This window comes from Podarcis vaucheri (genome assembly GCF_965113315.1).
Source record: "Podarcis vaucheri genome assembly, chromosome: 2".
Classification (NCBI taxonomy): domain Eukaryota; kingdom Metazoa; phylum Chordata; class Lepidosauria; order Squamata; family Lacertidae; genus Podarcis; species Podarcis vaucheri.
In genome coordinates, this window is record NC_138760.1 from 88,076,781 (window position 1) to 88,102,766 (window position 25,986).

Consider the following 25,986-nt stretch of genomic DNA (forward strand, 5'->3'; position numbering starts at 1 on the left):
CTGCCGAACAGATTTTACATTCAAAATATTTATCCTAACATTCAGCTGAAATCTGCTTCACTGTAATTTCCACCCACAGGTTCTGGTCCTGCCCTCTCGAGAAATAAGGAACAAGTTTGCTCCATCTTCTGTCTGACAGCCCTTCAGGTATTTGAAGATTGCTACCGTGTCTTCCTTTACTCTTCTCCAGGCTAAACACGCCCAGCTTTTCAAGTATTCATTGTAAGACTTGGTTTCCAAATCCCTCACTAGCCCAGTCTGCCTCTTCTGAGTTTGGATGCTATGCCCAGCGATATTTAAAAGGCACCTGAAAGTAAATACTGCTGAGGTCCTCATCCCATCTGGGTAGAAGAAGGGAAGGCAGAGTGTGCACATCCATAGCTCATGCAGGTTTATTCCAGCTCATATACATCATTCTTAACCATGGTTTAAGTTTATTGTTTATACATTTGAGAACATTGTTAATCTGCCCTTCATCAACACACAATCCTTAAATAGGGTAATAGTGAAATAAATTTAAAACATTAAGAGCAATTTCACTGAATTCAAATCACGAGGCATATAAAAACCAACACACACACAGCAATCAATTAACAACAATTGAAACAAAATCAAATAAAAAGACACTTTCTATTCAACAAATACATGTGCAAACAATTGTATTTTCAGCTGGCAATGCAGCTTGGTGGTTTAACATGAACATGTGAACATGACCACTGGATGTATTATGTCTGAATCAGTCCATATTATTAAATGTGCCACTTTTAAAATAAGTCTTCATTAGGGATTCAAGAAAGGTATTAGGATGGAATTAGTTTCCAAGTGCATTTTACAACACCAGTATAACTCATAATCAAGTAAAGTCACAGCAATAAAATCAAGCACAGGAATATACTGTATTTCTGCATGGCTTAATGTTTTGGGGTTGCATGCAGAAATTTAAGCTGTAATATTAATTTATCAGCAGGAGTTCATGCAACAATGTTCTGTTCCACTTGCACTATCTTCCTGGACATAGAACTTGTTTCCTTGAATTACACATGCTTCAAAAATAGAAAGTTTTAAGTTTGTCAGCAATATTTCAACATGCAGAGCAGAAGGTATTTATATGACAGGGACAAACAGTTTGGCCCCCAAATGGTCAATGTTATTCCCACTCTAGCAAACCACACTGGGCCCATTACATTTCAGAAAACAATTACTCACACTTGAGTCAAAGCTGCAGACACTGATTACATCTTCGCTCTGGGCGCTCTGCTTGCGTTTCTTCTATTAAAGAAAAAGAAAAAGAAGGGCTCATATCTTAGCAGAAGACCAGCAAACAAAATACTTCTTACATGTTTCTTTTTCAACTTATAACATTATAATACAACTAAAACATTTTTCAAGTGTTTACATGGCCACAGTATCAGATGAGAGTTGGACTGCATACTACCACCAGCAGTCTAGACACCTGAAGTTTCAGGGTGACCATGTAACAACCTTTGTTTTTTCAACAGACGCTGAATGAATGCATAGTGGCGGCCCCCTGGCACCTTACCCTCTTTGAGTGAATGCCAACCAGCCAGCAGAGCATTTGGCTACTGCTAACTGAAGCACTACTGTCAGGAATGGGCATGAAATCAACTCACACAAGGTCACCAACACAACAATCCCAAAGATACCTACACATAAATGGGGAAGGCCAACTTTGGACTGTGCACAGAAAGCTAATACAGGGTTTCTCCAGCAAAACCTGAAACTCCAGCACCAGAAACAAACATTCTACATCAAAAACATTTAGCCCTGAATACTTTTTAAAGGCTATACAGAAGTGGTTTTTTTTAAAAAAACTGAAATCCTCACTGATAAGCACAGCTTCTTTGAGGTTTGTTTCTTTCAAAGAGACAACTCCAGGCACAGGTACATTTGTATACAACTTATCAAGCTGTCACAACTGGCAACTTAAATATTTCCTGGTAGAAAAGATATGCAGAAGATAGTCTATAGTGTAGACTAGAAAGCTCTCTCTTTCATGAAAATGTTAACTGTTGCCTGTCCTTAAAAGATACCATTTCATGTATAAGACTGGAAAAGGTGAAAGCACAGGGGACATTCTAGAAAAGTTGAGTTTGGGGCTTAGAAATAATAAGGTATGTATGCAAATCAAATGGCAAACCTGCAATGACATTACAGGATGGGGGTCAGGGTATGCTTCAAACCCCTGCTGTGTTTGAAGATGGGTGGAAGCTATTCACTAATTCACTCTTCTCACTTTTTTAATCACATTGCCCTGCATCTCTTGCATGCATACACTTCCACATATGCATCCTCCAACCTCAATAACACAAAGTCAAAAGCGCCTCTTATATTTGTACATTTCCATGTAATTCTTTTCCACACATTTCTGGAGAACCTGGAAAGAGCTACCAAAAGCGTAGCCCAGAGGAAAAAAGGTTGAGAACCACTGCTCTAACTAAATAAATTAAAAAGTAAATTCAACCTGTTATTATTGATTGAACAAATTAACCTTTTAATATAACCAACATTGAAATTTAATGGCATAGCAACTTACACATAATGCATTCTCACACTAGACATACCATTTTGCTAAAAGATTAGACAAAAACATGTCCCTGCCCTGATTGCCTTTGTGGGAAAGGCCTGCTCAAAACGGAGGCCCCAGCATGGTTGGAAGTGGGTAGCACTAGGTGACCATCCGCTCCCGTAGTTGGGTTGGGAGATGGCTGCCTCCCAGGACCAGCCGCAGAGTGTGGGAAGTGCCACCCTACTGGAGCCCCAGGTGAGCAGATATTCTCGCACTGGGCATCTTATACAACTATACCTTTTCACTAAAAGGTTAGGCCCATTTAATGCAAATCACATTTTAATTGGTCATTTCAAAATGGCAAAAAACAAACAGGTCACTTGCAGAATGAAAACACTCACATATATTTTATGTGTGGCATCTTACCCATTCACAAACAATACCACTGTTAGCCACTAAAATATGTTAATATGAATTTTAGAATATTAATTCCATTTATTTTTTCTTTACTTCATTTGTCATTAAAAGGAGAATTATAACTTTGCCCTACCAAGTGAAATATTGGTAGAAAAGATGTTTTCCAAATGGAAAATCACAGCCTACTTATTAGATTGCTGTGGCAGGTAAGTAAACCCATGAGATTAGTCTATTTTTGAAAGAACCACTAATCCTAGGCTATTGTATCAAGTAATCAAATTTCCCATTTGGCATCTGTGATTTTTATTTCAAAGCAGAAACCTGAGTAAGACATTAATAATAAAATGCAGGACATTTTTAAATCTTGCACCAAGGTTCAGCCTGCTTACAATTCTACAAAGAAAACTGGCATCAAGTCGTGTAACAGGAGAACACTTCAACTGCTGTGGCTTATTTCAGAAAACTCTTTTTAATATGCTTCATTTTGCTACCTATTGCAAGGAAAGACACATTAATAGTTCTTTAAGTAACCTTGCAAATGATAAGAAGGTAAATCTATTCCTGACAGTTTTATATCCAATTTCCATTGGATCTCAAACAGCAGAATGAGAACCACAGGTGTGAGGTCTGTTGAACTTGTGTTCTACAAGTACCAAACTTTATACCAAATACACCAATTTAGCTAACTATATAACTGTGGATAATTATAACCTGTGAAAATAGAGAGTTAAAAAAGAATGAACAGAAGGAGGGATTGGAGCAGATTGCTCTGGCCTGTCAATTCAGTGGATGTGTTTTGATGTATTACAAGTGGTATATTCAGTTCCACTGTGAAACTGAGGATGACTTCATGTCAGCTTTTCTGTTCGAGGTGACTTTGGCATCTACATCCAAACATTGTTACTTTCAACAAATGTGGCATTGTAGCTGAACGTATGCTTAATTTCAGTGTATAATTTTATACAGCACATTGTGCCAGGAAGCTGGTGCCAAACTATTGTCTTGTCTTTATGCTTTAGGAGGCCCCAGTTGCTTTTTGTTCATGTTGGCAAGCTTGCCATGGCAGCAGGGAACAAAGTCTCCTCTTAGCTTTGTTGCTGCCATAGAACAGAGGAAGGGCTTCAAAATATCACAAGACTAAGAACTGGGATATTCTGCTGTTGTTGTTTTGCGCTTTGTTGAATAGAGACACACAGATGTGCACAAATATTCTATTGCACATCTGTGCAGAAGGATACATCAAAATAACTAGCTTGCTTTCAGGCAGTGCTTATTATTTCAGTGCTAGTTTACATATATACATCAGCTCTCAAACCGAATACTGTACTTATTTTATGGCCCTTTGACCCCACCTTTTACCATTTGTTGGTTTTTTCTATCCATATGTACATACAGCCGCTCTTGCAAGAGGCAAGGTTTTCTTAACAGGAGTGATGGTTCTTGGAAACTTTACTTCTTTAACACAGTTCTTGCTCTGTCTCACAAACTGTGCTTACAGCAAATAGAATTCTATTTCTACAGACTATAGAGAAAAGGAAGGAGTAGAAACCCCACTTGCTGTCACTTTTCATAATATTCAGTGGGAGATACATAAAAAGATATCCCCTTAGACCTTTCCCTGTATCACTGCCAAACCATTCCCCTTAAAGAACAATACTATACAGTTTCAACACCTGCCAACTGAGGATAACACTCCATGCATCTGATAAAGTGGGCTCTGGTCCCTGAAATCTCATGCCAAAACATATTTGGTAAGTCTTATGGCATATTCAAGAGTCTTTTATGACGAGAGATGTCTAGGTGAGTGAACTTACATGACTGGAGGACAGGTAATAGCCTGTGATTAGCTTGGTGAAAGAGTGGAAGGGAAGAGTCCTCTGCTTTGAGCCTATTTACCATTCTATAATTCAGTCTACATCACAGGAAACTCAACTGTCTTTATGACTGAGGTTTGCATTTCCTCTCTGAATGATATGCATAAATCCTCTTTCATCAGTAGCTTTAAACCAGTGATAATGATAACCTAGACTTCCTTTTCCAATGTCTCATTTTAATTCCTGTAACTAAAGCCCCACTCTTGAATATAATTAGATATCTCTTTCTCATCTCCTGTTAAGATAACTGGTAAGAAGAGTACGGTAACTCTTATGCAGCAAGACATTACTAGTCTTGTTGATCTTTGAATTGATAAGAAAATTTAGTGGCTCTGTAATGAGTATTTATCAGGCAGGAATTATGCAAAAACTTACAAAAACATGTGTTTTATTCACACACACTGAAATAATAAACACTTCATATAAAGTTATTTTGATATAATGTTTGATCTAAATATAATATAATAGCTGGTCACCTGAACAATATGCTGTTGATCCCATTTCTACAGTGGCAGTATAGCCTCCCCTCTGCCATGAACCTCCTGGAATACAAGGGTATCATGCGGTTGGAATATAGAGCATCCTCATTAATGCCTGCTTGAACCATTATTAATTATTTAAAATATTTCTGTACCAACAGAAAAACTGGCACTAAGCCCATTACCTGTTGGAGTTTGGTAACTATATTGCAGTAGTGTACAGAAAGAAATAGTATGGTAAGATTGCTGGTTGAAGGGAGAAAAGAAACTTAAGGTGTATTACTCATAGCAAACAGAGCCAGTCTAAGTATAGGTTTTACATTTGGCCAAGTTGAAGCCAAGAAGTCAACACTAGGACATGCTAGCTCATACTAATACTGAACTTGGAGAAGAAGTAGGAAGGAAGTAAAGTCAGAGATCTATGGCAGGTGTTGAGGAAAAGATGTTTAGGGTTCCATCTGCCAGCCTCCTTAGGTGTGACCTAGCTTAGAGTCTGTCAGATATAACCCCTGGATTACATAAACACAGTTTTCTAGTGTTCACTACAGAAAGGCAGGAAAAATCAATACTTCTGCAATACTAACAGCATGCAAATGGCAAAGATTATTCAGTTTTGGAATGACAAGAATAAGCACTTGTTTTAAGATGCATTGAATGTTTTCTAAAAAGGAAATATATACATTTTGACAATAAATAAATCACTGATTCATCATAAAAAGGACTCATGTAAATATAGTCATTTGTTGTTATGGATCAATGTTTTAGAAATTGCTTTAATCTTCAGTTTAGTACTAAATCTTAACGAATTAACTAACAAGTTTCACTTTACTAACTACTGACATATAGTTCACTTTCATGTAACATTTAAACTATTCTGGGAGAGATTTGAGGAACTTTTCTGACTATTTTTGTAATTGAATACTCGATGACAGCAAGTAATCTAAGACTTTCTTTCTCTTGTTGTCAGCAAGACATTTATAGCAGTAAAGCCACAGAATTAGTAAACACTGTTTCTTTTAAAGACAGAAAATCTAATACTAAGCAACCATTAGCAGCATTTTAATTTCTTGAAGGCTTTATCTATGATTTCTATGATCTCTAAGAAGAGACATACTATATTTTCATATTATTCTGAAATCTAAGCTTAAGAATCTATGACTAATGTCTTTATGACAAAAACTTAACCATTGTACAATATGAGTGCTGCAATAAACTTTCCATGATAAGTTATCAGGAAACTTGCCTCTAAAAAGAAGTTTACTCAGAAACATCAGGAATTTGAAAAAAGTAGCTAGCCAGTTTAGCTCTTAGGAACGCAAGTAAAAACAAGTGAAAATTTCATTTCATTTAGGTCTTTAGATTTAACTTTTAACTGGCTTTTCAGTCCATGAAAGCCAAACATAAATAAGACAACAATTTATAAAAACTGCAGTCATAATAATTATGTTTAAAAATTTAACTCATATAATTAAGGGCAGCAACAGCTCACTATGATCAATCAACTCCATAAGCACAAAAAGGAAGCTATTTAGTAACCACCTCAAAAATCGATGGCCTGTCAGTCTCATTAGGAAGGGTTAAGAACTTAACAGAGGGTGTGGTGAACAACAGCATTTTATTATTCAAATAGATGTTTCACATGTATTGTACTTGCATACAATGAGAGACACACACAAAAAAAAATACTTGACATATTATGGACTAGCAACACTGTCAGGGACTACACAATATGACCTCATTGTTGTTACTTTAAAAATTTTATTATCATCCAGTTAATGAATGCCGCCCAGAAGCACACTGTGACTCTGGGGAGGGCTACAGTAACTGAAGCACCACAGGAGTAAAAATTGTCCTGTGTGTTAACTACTTTGGATCCTACTTTTAACAAGTCTGGCTCTATTTTTATGAAAAAAATATATATACTTTTTTAATTTAAAAAGGCACCACACAAAACATTCAACAAAAGACACCACACACACACACACCCTGAACTTACCTGATGATGCACAAAAAGGCAGCACCAGCCCATGAGGTACTGTACGCATACACCACATCTACACTTCACAGGTGCACAATTCACAGTGTAACCTTCACAGCCATCTGTACCTCGCACCAAGTCCCCACATTTCCCCTTCAGTTTCTTTCAGCAGCAACTCCACCCTGCATAGCCAAACTACATGACAGGAAGTGGCGATTGAGAGAAAGATTGAGAGATGCACAGCTATCTATATCTTGCAAGTTTTTCATTTGCTGTATTTGCTTAACATATCTGACTATACCAAGTGACTTCAGAAAAGCAGTAGCTAATGAAATTCTGGCAAGAAACTGCCTGCATCTTTTTTCTTTCTCACAGAAAACATAGGCAATTGCTGCCCCTGCCTCTAATTGTAACACACTCCTAAAAAGAGACTCAACAAGAGTCATTCTAAACTGACTCATAACACTCTACCCAAATGTTCCATTTCTGGAGACAACATAAGTAAAAGCTAGTCTCAGTGGAATCTTCATGACAGCTCTTTTAAATTGTTCATGTTCTCATTAAAATCATTTTCTTTAACCTTTTTGTGTTTTGAATATCCACAACTGCAAGTATCAATTAAATAGGCAACTCAGCTCTTTAAAAGTCAAGTTTTCCTGGAAACATTTAGTTTCTTTATGCGATTTCCTGGTAGTGAGTGATTTCCTGCATACATTTAATCCTGGTTTCAAACTCTTTTTATGAGCTGATTAAATGTAAACAGAGGAAAGGGTAAAAGATAATATTTTGTATCCTTCACCAACTACCATTAAACATTTAAATATTAGCATATTTGAATTTTTGCTAGCTGAGTAACCAGCAATGTATTCCTAGTGTTCTCAAATGTTTAGATGCAGGTGTTTTTCCTCAGAATAGTAGCGTGGGTGGGTGGGAGGTTACATGCATCTTCCACACCTGCTCTGATTTATTTAATTATCAGCCCCCTAGCTGGTGCTATTTGCATTGCAAAAATCCTACATGTTAAACGCAAAGATTAAATTAAGCCTGGCCCTAAGCAGCACGCTTGCAAAATGCAATATTAATAACACATTTGTCAGAGCAAGCAGTACCACAGAGGAATTCTGACATACAGTGGTACCTCAGGTTACAGACGCTTCAGGTTACAGACTCTGCTAACCCAGAAATACTACCTCAGGTTAAGAACTTTGCTTCAGGATGAGAACAGAAACTGCGCCGCTGCCACCGCGCGGCAGCAGCAGGAGGCCCCATTAGCTAAAGTGGTATCTCAGGTTAAGAACAGTTTCAGGTTAAGAACGCACCTCCAGAACGAATTAAGTTCTTAACCCGAGGTACCACTGTACTCCACAGCTCATGCCTCTTTAGGTACAGCCTTTCAACAATTATTCTTCCCCAGTTATCTAATCCTTTCTTTTTCTTTTTTGAAAAACTCATGATGCACAACTATCATTTATCATAAAGTGACTAGATGATGCTCTAGAGAAGTGCTTGCTTTAACAAAAGTGGCTACCGTATTTTTCGCCCCATAGGACGCACCGGCCCATAGGACGCATCAAGTTTTTTGGGGGGAAATAAAGAAAAAAAAATATTTCCCCCCCCCAGGCGCTTGTGGGGCAGGCAGCGGGGAGAAGCGCTCTTCTCCCCCCCGCCTGCCTGGAGTTCAGGTCCGGGAACAGCAGGGAGACGCAGCACGTCTCCCTGCTGTCCCAGGAGTGGTGGGGCAGGCAGCGGGGAGAAGCGCTCTTCTCCCCGCCGTCAGCCTCCAAACCACTTCGGGAGACAGCGGGATGGCGGCGTTCCGCCTCCCTCTGTCCCCCACCCTGTGGGGCTGGCGCTGGGGCTCTCCTGAAGCCTGGAGAGCGAGAGGGGTCGGTGCGCACCCACCCCTCTCGCTCTCCAGGCTTCAGTGAAAGCCTGCATTCGCCCCATAAGACGCACCCACATTTCCCCTTCATTTTTGGAGGGGAAAAAGTGTGTCTTATAGGGCGAAAAATACGGTAGTTTGCCTAAAGTAAAGTCCACAGAGAAAGAGCATGGCCTAAACTGAACCAACTCTGTAATCTTATGCCCACTTATATTTGAGAAGGCCCCACTGAATTCAGTAGAACTTACTTCTGAGCAGACATATATAGGATTGTGTTCTAAATTAAACAGAACTATCTGCTGTATAGAAAAGACATATTTCACATTTTATTTTTCTGCTTTTCAATGTTATCACATACACACCCAGCTCAGAGCCCTATTTAATATTCTGATGCCCTCCACCATGCAGAACATCACTATGGACACATCGGTGTGGCAAAAGTAATATCTGAGTTGGTTACTCTGCTGAGGGGTGCCATTTCCTGGTTACAATTTGTTCAAGAAAAGCAGGCAAAAAATAGGCCGGTACATTCATGTGAACTTCTGCTAGGAAGCAGCATGTGTCCATGTGGCCATGCTTGGTCAGGCATTTCTTCCTTCACATTGGTCTTCTATAAATACAGAGTGGTAGGCTTAGAGCCTTATATATACTGCCATAGGGCTTTCCAAGCATCACACAGGTAAATGCAGCATCAGGAAACATGTCCACATAACAACAACACCCTTCCCTTCAAACCATTTTTATTCTAGAATATGTTGGAATGGTTTCGGATTGTGTCCCAGATTTCAGAATTAGCAGCTGTTAACATAGTGACTGCATTCACATTCATGCTGAAACCACATGAAGAGCCACAGTGAACTTCAGTCTCACATATTTTGTGTACTTTAATTGTACTTGTGGATATTTATATTTTTGTGGGTTTATGAAACTTGGTTTTTGTATTTCTGTAAATCACTTAGAAACCTATTTTGGCATTAAGTGTATATAAATTAGTAAATAATAATAATCCTCAATATGCCACCCTGAGCTCCTTGGAGGAAGGGTGGAACATAAATGTGTTAAATAAAATGAATAGCTGGATAGAATAACTGAGAGGTGCTGTGACATTGTAAGAAACAACATACACTAGCAAGATCAGGAGCTCCAACATGGTGCATTAGAATGTGCATCACATAGAAAAATTCCAGGACTCCTCTGCATTGTTCAGTTGTCTACAGGATAAACCTGAAGTTTTAAAAAGTGTTTAGAAAGTCACTGGCCCCAAATTGCTCTGATAGGTTTTGAAGCACATGTCCTTCAATCACAAATTGATCTGAACATCCAGTGTGCTACAAATTGTAAACAAAAAGGGTGGGGGCAGTGGCAAGGAGGAGGCATAAAACATACTGCCCATTTCTCCGTGAGTAGAACTGAAGAGGTCAAGTTCATCTGTTGCTCACAAAGAACCGGCAACAGGACGACACAGCAACACCCTGTCCCAGACTATAATTAACAATGGGAAATCTGTAATGTAACAGCATGGGCACTTCATTTCAGAGGGTGGGTAACAACTCAATTTATCTTTTGTATCACATGCTGCTTGTAAATTTTAGTATCTTTTGTTTGCAGGACAGCAGGGAAGTGACAGGTTTATAGCAATGCTGAGCATTTTTACTTTTTACAACAAGCCACACCTATGAGCAGTCTAGTTGAAATGTTTTAAAGGTATCCAATGAATATTAATAGGATATTTTAGAGGCATTGCTTAACTTTGTTTTAATCTGCCTTATCTTCAGAAGACTGTGCTGGTTGGTTTGTTGTTGTTTAGTCGTGTCCGACTCTTCGTGACCCCATGGATCAGAGCACGCCAGGCACTCCTGTCTTCCACTGCCTCCCGCAGTTTGGTCAGACTCATGTTTGTAGCTTCGAGAACACTGTCCAACCATCTCATCCTCTGTCGTCCCCTTCTCCTTGTGCCCTCAATCTTTCCCAACATCAGGGTCTTTTCCAGGGAATCTTCTCTTCTCATGAGGTGGCCAAAGTATTGGAGCCTCAGCTTCACGATCTGTCCTTCCAGTGAGCACTCAGGGCTGATTTCCTTAAGAATGGATACGTTTGATCTTCTTGCAGTCCATGGGACTCTCAAGAGTCTCCTCCAGCACCATAATTCAAAAGCATCAATTCTTTGGCGATCAGCCTTCTTTATGGTCCAGCTCTCACTTCCATACATCACTACTGGGAAAACCATGGCTTTAACTATACAGACCTTTGTTGGCAAGGTGATGTCTCTGCTTTTTAAGATGTTGTCTAGGTTTGCCATCGCCTTTCTCCCAAGGAGCAGGCGTCTTTTAATTTCGTGACTGCTGTCACCATCTGCAGTGATCATGGAGCCCAAGAAAGTAAAATCTCTCACTGCCTCCATTTCTTCCCCTTCAATTTGCCAGGAGGTGATGGGTCCAGTGGCCATGATCTTCGTTTTTTTGATGTTGAGCTTCAGACCATATTTTGCGCTCTCCTCTTTCACCCTTATTAAAAGGTTCTTTAATTCCTCCTCACTTTCTGCCATCAAGGTTGTGTCATCTGCATATCTGAGGTTGTTGATATTTCTTCCGGCGATCTTAATTCCGGCTTGGGATTCATCCAGCCCAGCCTTTCGCATGATGAATTCTGCATATAAGTTAAATAAGCAGGGAGACAATATACAGCCTTGCCGTACTCCTTTCCCAATTTTGAACCAATCAGTTGTTCCATATCCAGTTCTAACTGTAGCTTCTTGTCCCACATAGAGATTTCTCAGGAGACAGATGAGGTGATCAGGCACTCCCATTTCTTTAAGAACTTGCCATAGTTTGCTGTGGTCGACACAGTCAAAGGCTTTTGCATAGTCAATGAAGCAGAAGTAGATGTCTTTCTGGAACTCTCTAGCTTTCTCCATAATCCAGCACATGTTTGCAATTTGGTCTCTGGTTCCTCTGCCCCTTCAAAATCCAGCTTGCACTTCTGGGAGTTCTTGTTCCATATACTGCTTAAGCATAACCTTGCTAGCGTGTGAAACGAGTGCAATTGTGCGGTAGTTGGAGCATTCTTTGGCACTGCCCTTCTTTGGAATTGGGATGTAGACTGATCTTCTCCAATCCTCTGGCCACTGCTGAGTGGTAGCTACACTTAAGAACAGTAAGTTAAAACCCATCACCAAGGTAATGTACTGTATCAAGCATCCAAGTTGTTTATCCCCCATTATTAAGACCTGTACAGTATAGTAATAGACACTATACAGTAATAGAATATACTATACAGTATGCAATAACAGAAAACTTTCCATGTCTTACAGTAAATGAAGGTTTGTTTGTTTGTTTTTCATTTTTAAGAAAAATAAAATACTTCACACTTATATAGTGTTCAAATGTTCAAATGTTCCTACATTTTCTCAGTAAGTCCTACCACACAGCCCTTTAAAAGTCATATGTATTATCCTCATATTGCAAATGAGAGATTGAGGAAATAACATAGTGGTTTGCCTCAGTTACTTAGTACATACATGGCTGACAGGATATTTGGAAAGAGTATTGTTAGCCAGCAACTTACTGCCATACCCCAAAATGGGTGGGAGATTAATTGATCATTAACTCTAGAACTATCTAAGGGATGGCTACACCCTGGATACACAATTTTTAGCCTTCTGTCTGAAAAGGTTTTTAAAATAGTCAATTGAAATCCCATTAATCATTAAAATCATCTCATGTAAAAGGCAGACAGAAACTGTGCTCTTAAAATTTTAAATTCAAAAACATATATACCATTGGAAATTGCACTCAAACCTAGCTACTTTTTAATGTGTAGCCCAGGAATGGGGAACCTGTGGCCCTCCAGAAGTTGTAAAATTCCAACTTCTAGAAGTCCAAGCCAGAAAGCACCAAAGTCAGGGATGATATGAGTGTTGAGAGTCCAACAGTATCTGTTTGCTGACAATTCTGTAAAGTCTGCAGCATCTGATTTTTTTTTTAATTAGCACCTAAGCTTGAAGTTCACAAGATGAGTCACTGAAAAGCAAGCTTGTTTTTGCATGCTATGAAAGCTATCCTAAATAGAATCTTTGTACCTGTCAATACTTTCTACTACTGCTTTCTCCTTTGTTAAAAGAGAAAGAGAGATAGCTGTACATTACCAGTATACCTCTGAACAACAACTGCTGGGGAATGCGGGTGAGAGATGGATACTGCAGTTGGCCGCTATGGGATAAGAATGCTGGACTAGATTGGCCTTTGATCTAATCCATGAGGAGTCTCTTTATCTTCTTAATAGTGTGGTGTACAGAAACATTAGTCTTGCTCCTTTGTTTAGTACATCCAATCAGATGGCCTTCATCCACACAGGGCTCAACATCTCTTCATAGAAAAAAAAAGAGCTGCTATCCCTGAACTAAATAACACTTTGTAGACAGAATCTACAACACACACATGAAATGCTATAACCTACAATATCCACATTTATACTCTGGAGTTACTGGCCACAGCAGGAGCACATTGTAACATAGAACAGTGATGGCAAGTCTGTATATTCCTGCTAACAGTAGGAAGAACTTCCAGAAGGTAAGAGCTTTCAAAAGTGGAACAGATGGCCTTGGAAGGTGGAGGGCTCTTTTCCTTGGAGGTGTTTAAATAAAGGTTGCTTGGCCATTTGCCAAGGATTCTTTAGCTGTGATTCCTGCATTGCAGAGGGTTGGACTAAATTAACCTTGGGGAAAGTGGAAGTAGTGCCAGTGGAATCCCCACCAGTGGCAGCCCAAGAAAAGCCCCCAAACAGGGCACTGGAGAACAGGGAAGAAGCTGAGCTGTCCCAGGATCCTGAGCTGACCCCACTACCAGTCTGGAGCTGCGATAGCACTTTATCCCCTCCAGCTTCTTACCTGAGCCAGATGAGTGACAGGGCTGTGGATACAGAAGCAACCCTGCTGCTCCATCATGCCTCACTGCTTCCCAGACAGGCTTTGGAATATCCTGTCAGGTATTAAAAGGAGGCTGAATAAAGAAAGCTATTAAAGCCACATTGCAGTGCTTAAGGTGGGGTTAGTATGATAATTTTGCATTGATTCTGTGACCAGGGGCATACTAAGTGGGGGGCAGAGGGGGAGATCTGCCCCGGGTGCCACTTGGGGGGGGTAACAAGATGGCCCCTGCCTGCCCCCAGCTTAGAGCGGCCAAGGGTGTGCGCAGTCAGTATGTGCATGCACAGTCCGTACGCCCATACGGACAGGATGCTGCACATGCACAGTCCGAATGGATGCAGCGCGTGCGCCACCGGGTGGCTCGCCCCACCCCTCAGCATCCCGCCCCGGGTGCCAAAGAGGGTTCCTCCGCCACTGTCTGTGACATCTACTTGAGTCCTGCATTTGGACTATTTAATACAGAGGTTTCTGACAGAATTGTGTCAAAGGGTTGACAATAACTTGGCAGTTGCAAATGGTTTAGATTAATTAATTACAACATTTTTGTTTAAATAAAAATGTACCCATGATCAATCAAGAAGCAGAATTTATTTCATTTAGCTATTGAATTTTGCTTAAGAGTGGGTTTCTGTTTAATTTTTATATGCTGCTATTATTATTCTATACTATTCTAATGATTGTTAAAAGTTTATTTGATGTAGATTACTTATTTTAAAGCTATGTTTTATTATCACATTTTTGTATTGCATTAGATTGTTATAAGGTGTACATTCTTTGTTTCTTCAGCTTGTAAACCGCCTTGACTATTGTAAGATAGAAAGACAGTATGCAAATTAAAAGTGATGATGCTTTGTGAAACACCGTGCACGTTGATGCCACTGTGTAAACCCATCAACCAATCTCTGGAATTAGGCAATTTCAGGTTTTGAAGGCTAAAAAACAACAAACAAACAAACAAACGAGAACTATTGCAAGAAAACATAAGATTTCCATAAAATAAGCAGCAAAGTCTCTGAAAACTGCATTTAACATAATCAATGTAATAATTTGGGGGGAGGAGAGCTGTTTAGCTGTCACTTTTTTATTATGGGCAACACTGAATTTAACTGAGATTAACAATATACTGCATTATGTATAGTACACGCACAGATAGATTAACCGGTGTTTTTGAATTTTGTCTGGAATTGGCTACAACCATCTGTTAAACAAACACCACACAATGAGTTTCTGATAGCATCTCTTCCTTCTTGCCAAAATAAACTCTCTTGTTCCAGCAGAAATCAATCTTTTGATTGTAGTTAACAATAGTTCCAGTGGTCTGTTCATATAAACAAAACCAGTAACGAGTAAAAACATTTAGGATCCTTCCACAGAATGCATGCAGCTCACATGAAGGAAAAAATTACTAACAGCAAAAGACAGTGTTAAGTGTCACCCATGTGCTACAAACAACCTCACAAACACTCTGTAAATGTGATCTAGGTTGATATGCAAGCTGAGGAGCTTTAGGATTTGGCAAACCTCACCTCACCAGCATGCACTGAGCTGCATCTCTGCTACTAAAAATACAGCAGTATAAAATCATTGCTATGCCAATGGAACACTACACAACCACAGAGAGGCCAAAATGAAGCAGCACCAAGAGGCAGATCAGGGGAGAGAAGTGTACTTATGCCACATCTTATGGCTCCCTCAGACCGGGCTCTCTGCTGTTATGCCAAACAAAAAATAAATAAAAATAAATCATGACCCATCTCCTACTGCTAGGATCCAATTTCTCAGCCTTGAAGTTATAGCTTATTAATGGAGAATATAGATGCTTCTAGATGCGAACAGGGCTCTGGAACAGATCCCATTCACATCTAGAGGTACCACTGTACTCAAATCTGCAGGATAAAGTTTAGGATTTCTACCTGGATGATGGAAGAACCCTGTGACAGTTTACATCTGCAATGACTCATCTTCCTTTGCCCCAGGAAACATCTAGCACCCTTCACACCCCAGCAGTTGTCAAACTCCTCTCACTTGCATTTAAACTGTAGGCTTATTTTTACACCCACTCTATCCTCCATCCAGATGGGCAAAAGGTTTTACAAGAGTTCAATGACATACCAACCAGGCAAAAGTACTTGGGTTGCAAAGAGTTCTGAGGGTCACATCTAGCCCCTGGGCCTGGGGCTACAACACACCAGAAAAAGACTCATTGTTTTGTTACGAAAGTGCAGTGAGCAAACTCCTTGTGCTGTCACCAGTAAAAACTAACCTCTTTTACTTTCTTTAAACAAGTAAGAACTTGACTCATTTAATAGTCCAGTTTATTTTAGTTGTCCTCACTTTACCCATACCTACGGGATCTATAATCAATTCTCTGCAGCTGGATGAAAGATTTATGAATTTCCATAAAACAGAAAGAGAATAATGTGTACAAAAAACTAAAAGGAATGTTGGTGCCAAATGTGGTAGCACTGTTGACAGAAAGTTGGCTCTCAGGTTATTACACAGATCTCACTACACCAAGTCAAAATCCAAGCAGGTGAGCTGCATTACTGATGAATGGCTTTTTGTTTTGTTCCAAACTTTTCCTAAGGAGTCGGGAACATTTCAAACCATAGTAGAAGAATGATGGGTTTTATGGTGTTTGTGCACAAACAGAATGGACTTCCACCCTCACAACAGAATTTCCCCTTCCTCTCTTCACCCCTGCAGCCAAACGTGCTCTGAAAATCTGTTCTGAAGAATTAGGAAAATTTCCAGAGCAGATTGAGGGGGCCGCATGGAGGAGGAGAGGAAGGGAAGGGGAAATCCCACTGTGTAAACAGAAATCTACTTGCACAATGTTGGATTTTGCCCAATCTAGGGAGCTGGAAATTACAACACAACTACTCTGCAGTATATCACTGCAGAAATAATATTTCTTTTGTAGCATATCCATACAGAGGATTTAGATGATCATATATTTTGCTTCAAAGGTATGAACAACCCTTTTGCCTGCACACACACCCTCTGTTCACATAAGAGAGTAAACAAGCTGAGCAACCAGGGTTAGTCAGGTTATTAAAACAACTTTAAACCATGGTTTAATATCTTGGCTTGTTCCAAAGCTGTTAACCATAGCTTCATAGCTTGACTGCTAGCTTAAACAAGGAGAGTTATGAAGGGCCTGTGGATAAATATCTATTGTTTATATCTCTGCTTCATAAGGTAAGGCAACTGAAAATCAGGTTTCTTACATTTTTTTCTTAAAGACAATCAGAATCTTTAGCATGCAAAAAAATATGGCTTTGTAGAAACATTTTAAAAGATTGAAAATTTAATTCTGTAGAAAAAGCATGTTCTGGTACCTTCAGAATTGCATACAGCATTACACAATAAACAGCAAACACCTGGCATGAATGTATTGAATGCTAAAGTAGTCATTTACTAACATTTTATCTTTGGACAAGATATCTCAATGGGGCATATAAATTATCAATTGTATTTTGTTTCATTAGATGTGTTTAGGTGTCATTCAACACCTGTGGAATAAAAAAAAGCATAGATGAATATTTCTTTATTTTATTTAACAAGGTTTATGTGGTGATTAATCATCAAAACTTCTAAGCAGTTTACATACAATACTATAAAATATACGTTAAAAATATAGATAAAATCAAATGATAAAAACAAGTTGACCTAATAATTTTAAAATATGAGTAAAACCAGCAACTATAAAAATATACAGAATAAAATAAAATTACATACTAAAATACGTATCAAAATTAGATGTCTGGGTGCTCATACCAAAACAAAAATGGTTTTAGCAGGCACGGAAAACAATACAGCAAAGGTGCCTGTCAAATGTCAATGGGCAGAGTTCCAGAGTATGTCCTACCACACTGAAGGATCATTTCCTTGCAAGTGTGGAAAAAACATTATGTAGCACTTGTAAAAATGCCAGTTCCTCAGATCAAAGGGGTCAAGTGGACATATTTTGGGTGAAGCAATGCTTCCAAATAAAGTGGTCCCAAACTGTTGAGGGCTTTATATACTAATAATAAAACCTTGAATTTGGTCTGGCAACAAACTGGCAACCGTTGCAGATATTTTAACACCCCTGTCAGCTGTAATCCAGTAGCACTCTGCACTCTGCACTCTTGGCAGTTTCCAGATCCAGCACAAGGAAAGCCCCACATAGAGTGTGTTGCAGTAATCCAATCTTGAAATCACCAGTGCCTAAACTGCTGTGGACAAATTATCCCAGTCTGAAGTTAACAAAAGACACTCCTAGCCACTGAGGCTAGCTGGCCTTCCAGCAACGAAGCTGGATACAGAAGCATCCCCAGACTGTGTTCCTACTCCTTCAGAGTGCATTCCTACCCAGGACAGGCAATTGGCCAATTTCATGGATTTGGGAACCACTGACAGTACCTCTGTCTTGCCAGGATTCAGTTGAAGCTTACTTGCCACCATCCATACACTGGTCCAGGGCATAGCACAACCTCTCCCAATTCAGATGTTATGGACATCGCCTAATGAACACTCCCAACAGCTTCATATAGATGTCAAATAATGTCTGGCATAAAATAGGACCTCTCCCAATGCTGCTCTCTGGATTCTGCCACATAGGCAGGACAGGAACCGATGTAGCATAGTTTCCCCAATTCTCATCCCATGGAACCAGTCAATGAGATATACCATGGCCAATGGTATTGAAAGCTGCAAGGAGACAAACAAGCAGGAGCAAAGTTGCATCCTATTGTCCTGCTCTCAATAAAGGTCATCAATGAAAGTGACCAAGACAAGCTAGGACCAATGGTCAAGGCTGAACCCAGATTGGAATGGGTCTCGATAATTCATGTCGACCAAGAATGCCTACAGAAGATGATAAATTCCTTTATTCTCTGAGAATTTGATTACATTAAAACAATTCTGCCAGCGTAAATATAACCTCTTATGAAAGTGCCATACAGTACACAATAATTTATTGGCTCCCTGACAAAAGTACAAGTTAAGCAATTGTTTCTGAAGTTGTATCTTCAGGGGCTTTTAAGGGTCTGACTCTGCATAATATTAATTACTGCATTTTCCGCACCATAGGACGCACTTTTTCCCTCCTAAAAAGCAAGGGGAAATGTGTGTGCGTCCTATGGAGCGAATGCAGGGGGGAGGCAGGTGGGAAAAGCCCCCAAGAGCCACACACAAGCTTCGTGCGCTCTTGCGGGCTTTTCCCCAGGAGGGAAAAGGGACTGACTGGCTGCATCAGTCCCTTCTCCCACCTCCCAGAAAAGCCAGGAGAAGCTGCGCAGCCCCTTTAAAGAGCTCACGGCTTCTGCCGGTTTTGCGGGAGGTGGGGGAAGCTGCAGCAGATTCCCTCCTCCCCGGCTCCCTTTGAAGCAGCAAAGTGGGAGGGAACAGCTTACACTTGTGTAAGCAGCTCCTCTCCCACCTTCCTCCTTCAAAGCAACCACGGAGGAGGGAAAGAAGGGGACCATGGATCCTCCGCTTCTCGTGGCTGCAGCAGATTCCCTCCTCCCCGGCTCCCTTTGAAGCAGCAAAGTGGGAGGGGAGCAGCTTACACTCGTGTAAGCAGCTCCTCTCCCACTTTCCTGCTTCAAAGTGGAGGGAATCCACTGCAGTTACGAGCAGAGGATCCATGTCTCTGCTTCCTTCCCTCGAAGCAGGGTGCGGGGTGCTGGGGGGAAAGAGGGCAGGAAATAGATGCCGGGCAGGAAGACACAACCACACTTTGACCACTGGAAAGTCCACCTCAGCCTCCCCAGATTTCCACTGAGACGGCCAGGCTAATCTCGATGGCCATAAGTCAGGCTCAGCATTATTAACTGGACTTAGATAAGCCGTGGTTCGCCTTCCTACCCTCCTCTGAGGCTCAATTTAAAGCAGCAAAGCGGACACGAGCCGCCCGCTTTGCTGCTTTAAATAGTTTAGTGCAACATTTGATTCAAAATATTTTTGTGTGTGTTTTCCTCCTCTAAAAACTAGGTGTGCCCTATGGTCAGGTGCGCCCTATGGTGCGAAAAATACGGTGCTTCATCATACCTCAGTTTGCATTGTAAATTACACTCTGGTGGGTGGAAATAAGTGTAAGAAAGGAAAATACAAACACAAATCAATCATCTAAAACGAAATCCCTTACCCCTCTGAAATTCCAGCCTTTGGTGGAAGTAAACAAGGAAAAGTTGCTCTGCTGCTGCTGTTTAGGCCTGCAAGATGAAACAAAAGAAAGCATTTGTTTCCTGCATTTTTAGCTGTCAAGAGTCCCGTATCAAAATGGACTGGAGAACAACACCTCAGTGCTTTTTCCCAGGCATGATTTGCAATGGAACACTAAACCTTGGTTTAGCATTATAAGAATGAGTATATCAAAAGCTTCCACTTCTGTTTTAGAGTTGCTGCAACATCCTGTGTCATCCAAATCAGGTCGAGGTGTGGTTAAGATTAACCTCAATTAGTTGAAACAAGCCAAGTTCAGATGGGTGGAGTAGAAATAAAATAAAATAAAATAAAAATTATTATTATTATTAACTATGGTTTGAAGTTGGATTATTTTAACTAACCATATTTATGATTGATCGCATTTGTCCAGAATCAGACAACACAGTAATCTGTAGGTAATCTAAAGCAGAAAGGGATTTGCTTGCTTGCTTGCTTGTCACCCATTTGACTGGGTTGCCCCAGCCTCTCTGGACGGCTCCCAACAAAAATAGTAAAAACACGATAAAACATCAAACATTAAAAACTTCCCTGAACTGCCTTCAAGGGCTGCCTTCAAATGTCTTTTAGAAATCACATAGCTGTTTATCCGTTTGACATCTGCTGGGAGGGCGTTCCACAGGGAGGGCACAACTACCAAAAAGGTGCTCTGCATGGTTCCCTGTAACCTCAACTCTCACAATGAAGGAATCACCAGAAGGCCCTCAGAGCTAGATCTCAGTGTCTGGGCTGGATGGAGGTGGAAACGTTCCAAACTCTTTCTCGCAGCCACATTGAAGAAGGAAGGGTATGTGTGCAAGTCAGAGGCTCTCCAAAGCTCACTGAACAATGGTTTAGCAACAGAACCAGTCCTCTCTTACATGAACTCTTTTCGTCTCCTATTACCTTCTTTTAACTAACTGTACTTCTGAGATATTTCCTTTTCATTACGGTAAAATGGTGTAATATGAATGCGTAGTCTACCAATGGCTGCTAGCCATGATGGCTATGTTCTATCTCCACTGTATACCTCTGAATACCAGTGGTTGAAAATTGCAAGAACTCTACTTTGAAGAAATTCAATACAGCCGTACCTTGGTTTTTGAACAGCTTAGTTCTCGAACATTTTGGCTCCCGAATGCTGCAAACCCAGAAGTGACTGCTCCGGTTTGTGAACTATTTTTGGAAGCCAAACGCCCAACAGGGCTTCCACAGCTTCCGATTGGCTGCAGGAGCTTCCTTCAGCCAATAACAGAAGCCACACTTTGGTTTCCAAACATTTCCGTTCGACTTCCAAGGTATGACTGTACTTGGAGGAGAGAATGGAAAGAAAACTGGTCATCTGGACCCTGCACATGTGAAACTGAGCTGTGCATTCTTCCAAACATCTGAGTCAAAAGCTTGGAGCCTTGCAGTGGGACATGTAATTGTTTATAGGTTATCTTCACGACCTAATTAAGCCTGAAAAAATTATGCAAGCTATGTTTTCTAGGCTATATGGAAATAGCCAGAGATATCTTTCTAGAGATCAGACTTACTACTCTGATGTCTATTTTTGCCAGTTTTAACACACTACATTTCCTTTGATGTTCCAGTCAGAGCAAACCACTTCACAGATCATGAGGATAGTTGTCTTCTGCTGTTACTGTGTTTCCATTGTCTAAACCACCTTCACAGGAAATGGAAACAATCTTAACACCACATTCACAGACCACAATTACTAATTAACAAAGTGTTGAAGCCTGTGAAATCAACCTGTGTCCTACTGGGCTGGGGGGTGGGAGCGGGGAATGATTAGCTTATTGTGGTCTATTACATGTGGAGGAAAAATAAACACTTATACTTGGGGGGCTTGTTTTCCTACCACAGCCAATTCTCTTGTTATCAGCATGAATCAAGAGGACACAACTCCAATTAACTTCTAGAATTACCAGAATCTAGCACTCTTTTTCCTTAGACAACTCCCAAGAGCAGACCATGCACTTTTGCAATGTAAACTTGACCTAGAACAACCTGTCAAACTTTCTTTTGATTTGGCACATTCTGTAAAGAAAATAATCAAATTTATTGTTTTAGGAAACAGATAAAAAAGGATCTGAACAAATACATACTTTGACCACACTTCTGGTTTATTTATTGCCATAATTCTAGCACTCATGTTAGTGTATATTGTGCAATTATGGGCACATGCAGACTTGGTAACATAGTCAAGTGCTCATCTAGTGAGAGTATCCCGAAAGGCACGATTTGTTGGCTAGTTTAGGAACACACTAGAGTCATCTCATAGTTTCCAAATGACTATGAGTCAAACTGATCTTGTAGTTTGCAACACCTTGCATTTGGGTATGTGGAGGAAGGAAGAATTACACATCATTTAGATCTACTATCTAAAAGCAATTTAAGTGCTTCCATTCAAGAGAGATAGAACAATCATATTTCCAAGAATGTCAATTTCATAGAATTATGTGGATTTTATTTAGTTTTGAAACAAAAAACATGATATTGAGGTTTTGCAGGGGGGCGAATAAAATCCAACTGAATTATTTTAATCAGTGGATGGGTACACAGGTACCCAGGGCATGGAAACCATAATCAGTACACTCTTTGTTCTTGAGTCACCCTGGATTTGAAGTGACTCATAGTCATTAGTAGTGCGCGCGCACACACACACACACAAAAGATAAACACAGTAGCCAATGGTATACTGAGAAGATCAAATCCATCTGGCAGGCAATCAGGCCCTGGTGGCGTAGGAAGGGGGCTGTGGTGGGTGTGGGCTGCCCCGGGTGTCATCACTGAGTGAGATGATCGTGGGCCTGGCCCACGTGACACGGTGGCTCAGGCACCTGCAGGCTCCGCGCTGCCCAAAACGGCAATGTGGGGCTTGCGCACTCCATGGAGGTTCCATGCAACGTGCTCTGCCCTGGCTTGCCCCACCCCTGAGTGCAGGGCATTTGCACAACCCCAGACACCCGAGCAGCTAGCTATGCTGCTGTCAGGCCCAGGGACTTCCTGACCTTGATCATCCTTCAAAGGCATACACTCATATTCTGATTATCCAATCCATAAAAGGTAGCTCTGTTTAACCAAGGTTAACCACCAATACCAGGAATGAATCTCCCCTCTGACTTAAACTCAGCTTCCTTCTGAAACTGACATTGATTCAGGGCTCAGTCTTGTACCAGCTGGGAAGTTTGCCAAAGCATTAATTTATTGGTACTAGGAGCTGTCCACCTCACTTTGGGAATCTTTGTCCAAGAAGTTTGGGGACATTAAATTCTAGTCAGGACAGACAACACCTGTGAAAGTTTTGATATCAGCTTTTGAAATCAGGCAAAAAAACAACAGCAGGCAAAAGGGATGGGTAGAATCAGTCTGCATTCACTCTGACGTTCTGAGACCTGTGCTGAACAAGAAGAAACAACTAGTTCATTTCTCCACTCATTTTTCTAATCCGATCATTGAACAATTACCAAAAATGGACCTCTTAGCTGAGCCCACTTTAAACTCCAACTGTGTGGTGCCTATCCTGCATTATGAGGGCCACCTGTACTGCCTTTCACCTTCATGCCAGTGCTACGCAGGGGAAATAGCTCTAATTTTTACTATCACAGAGTTAATCCAAATAGCCCAACCATTTCAGATACTTCGGCAGTACGGCTTACCTAGAGCCTGGTATTTTTGCTTTGTATTCTTTTCTTAATACTGGATTTAAAAACTAATGTTTAGGCTTAGATTTCACTCAAGAGCTTTCTGGCAAAATATTCTGCATATACATTTAATTTTCATTTCCTGGTAAAACAGGCACTTTGAATACTAGCTGCATTATCTCTGCAGGGTCATTTTATTAACCTAATGAAAGATCTAACAAAACGAAAATGTTTTCAAGCTATTGGTTGTCACAGTTGGGTTCCTGTAGGAATATTTCTTGCATCAGTGTTGTCATGGCAATTTCTACAGAGAAAGCTACTGAATACACCCGAGTAATACCTGATGAAATTCCCTGGGAAGCTTCTTCATTCAGAATGTCAGCTAAGAGAAGAACACACACAAGCCTCATCGAAATCTACACTGCATGATTTTTAAAATATAATTGTTATTTTCTGAAACATGTTATTTTCATACCCTATAGTCAATAGTCAAGAATGATGGGAGATGTAGTTCAGCAACATCTGGAGGCCCACAGGTTCCCCACCCCTGCTCTAGAGTGTACTTGATGGGGGGGGGGCGGAAGGATATTTATTAATGCTCCTCCATGCAAACAAAGAAAAAATAAAAACAAGCCACATTAAAAAAACTAGCAAGTCGGAAAGACAGCTCTATTAAGCCCTTTCTCCCAGGTATGGTAGTTTTCTATACAGAGGGATTTTTATTTTATTTTAATTGTTTTGTCAGGAGGAGCATTCAGTCCCACAAACTCCACACCAGCTCTGTAAAATGATACAGCCCAGATTATCATATTTAGAGTATGTACACATTAGCGGTTTGAAATGCAGCGGGGTGTTTCAAGTCACATTTGTACTTCTCATACACACTAGACATAGGATGGGGGTATCTTCACCTGATGCACATTACCTGATGGGTTTCCCTGCACCTGCAAACGCTGCACTACTCCTGCTCAATGAAGATGTCACATGTGCATGTGCAATGGCTATCTCAACTTTACATACCTCAGCTTAACCACAACTTGAATTTTCCAATCGGATGGCAGCTGATTTGAGGCGTCTTTCTCAAGAAGCTACAGGATAAGTATGGATTGTGATTATCGTCAAACACCCGTGGTGGGAGCGCAGTGGAGCTGAAGTAAACAGTAATGCGTACATACTTCCTCAATGACAACCAAACAAAATGTGGCATGGGGGATCTGGACGACTTCTTTCTGAGCACAAAAGCAGTTACAGACAGGCCCAAACTGGATTGGGGCCACAGTGCTGGGGTGCAGGAAAGCCTTCCCTCTGCACTAATGGAATATGTATCTATATATCTACATCTACGGTATATCAATAGCTATCTATCTACCAATTTACCTATCTATATATATATCACACACACACCCTTCCCACCACAGCCAAAAGCTGCTGAGGTGCAGCAGGTGAAGTCAACCTCCACTCAGCAGTGTAGCCTCAAACCAATTTACCACCCCCACAGTTGCTTTAGAGCAAAGAAAAATGTCTAGTGTTCTAGTTTTCCTAGAATAAAAAGTGTTCAGACTAAAACACAGAGTTGATACAATCACTCCAAAACCGATTAAAGCATAATGACTTACTTGTATTTCTACAGTGTAGCAGTAGCTCACAAGTCTGCAAAACCCAACATTAGATAATTTCTTGTAACATGTGGAAACTATTTACATCAGACGTAAGCATTTACTGCTATTTATGCCAGAGCATGTTTGAAATTACATGGTGGTTTATTTTGTATTTTTCATCCATGTTTTCACTATCCCCATCATGCACGTGCACATGCAACACACACACACACACACACACACACACCATACTATGTTTTTCCTGTGACTTGTCCCGTTTTTAGCTATACATTTAAATACATCCCCATTTTGGTTTGCTCACCCTTCCTAACACTGAACAGCTAGCCATGTAGTATTCTCTTTAAAATATACACAGTCAGGAGCAAGCAGGAGATCAGAGATCTTTATTTTTGTTTTTTAATAACTTGCTTTCTTCCATCTTAAAATGGAAAAAGGATCGTGCTTTTG

General features: G+C 40.4%; 1 protein-coding gene across 6 annotated transcripts in view; it reads right to left on the minus strand.

Annotated features, from left to right (window-relative positions):
• Positions 1–25,986, minus strand: part of ARHGEF3 (Rho guanine nucleotide exchange factor 3) — a 104,463-nt gene that overhangs the window by 60,982 nt on the left and 17,495 nt on the right. For 3 of the 6 annotated variants that reach the window (XM_082209887.1, XM_082209886.1, XM_082209888.1), the window contains 2 exons: positions 20,215–20,281; positions 1,207–1,269 (listed from right to left, as the gene is read on the minus strand). In XM_082209887.1, coding sequence (XP_082066013.1) covers positions 1,207–1,269; positions 20,215–20,281 — 130 coding nt within the window. Of the gene's footprint in view, positions 1–1,206; positions 1,270–7,293; positions 7,425–20,214; positions 20,282–21,846; positions 21,864–25,986 lie in introns of those variants that run through there. The other 3 variants (XM_082209889.1, XM_082209890.1, XM_082209892.1) reach the window with 3 other exon arrangements.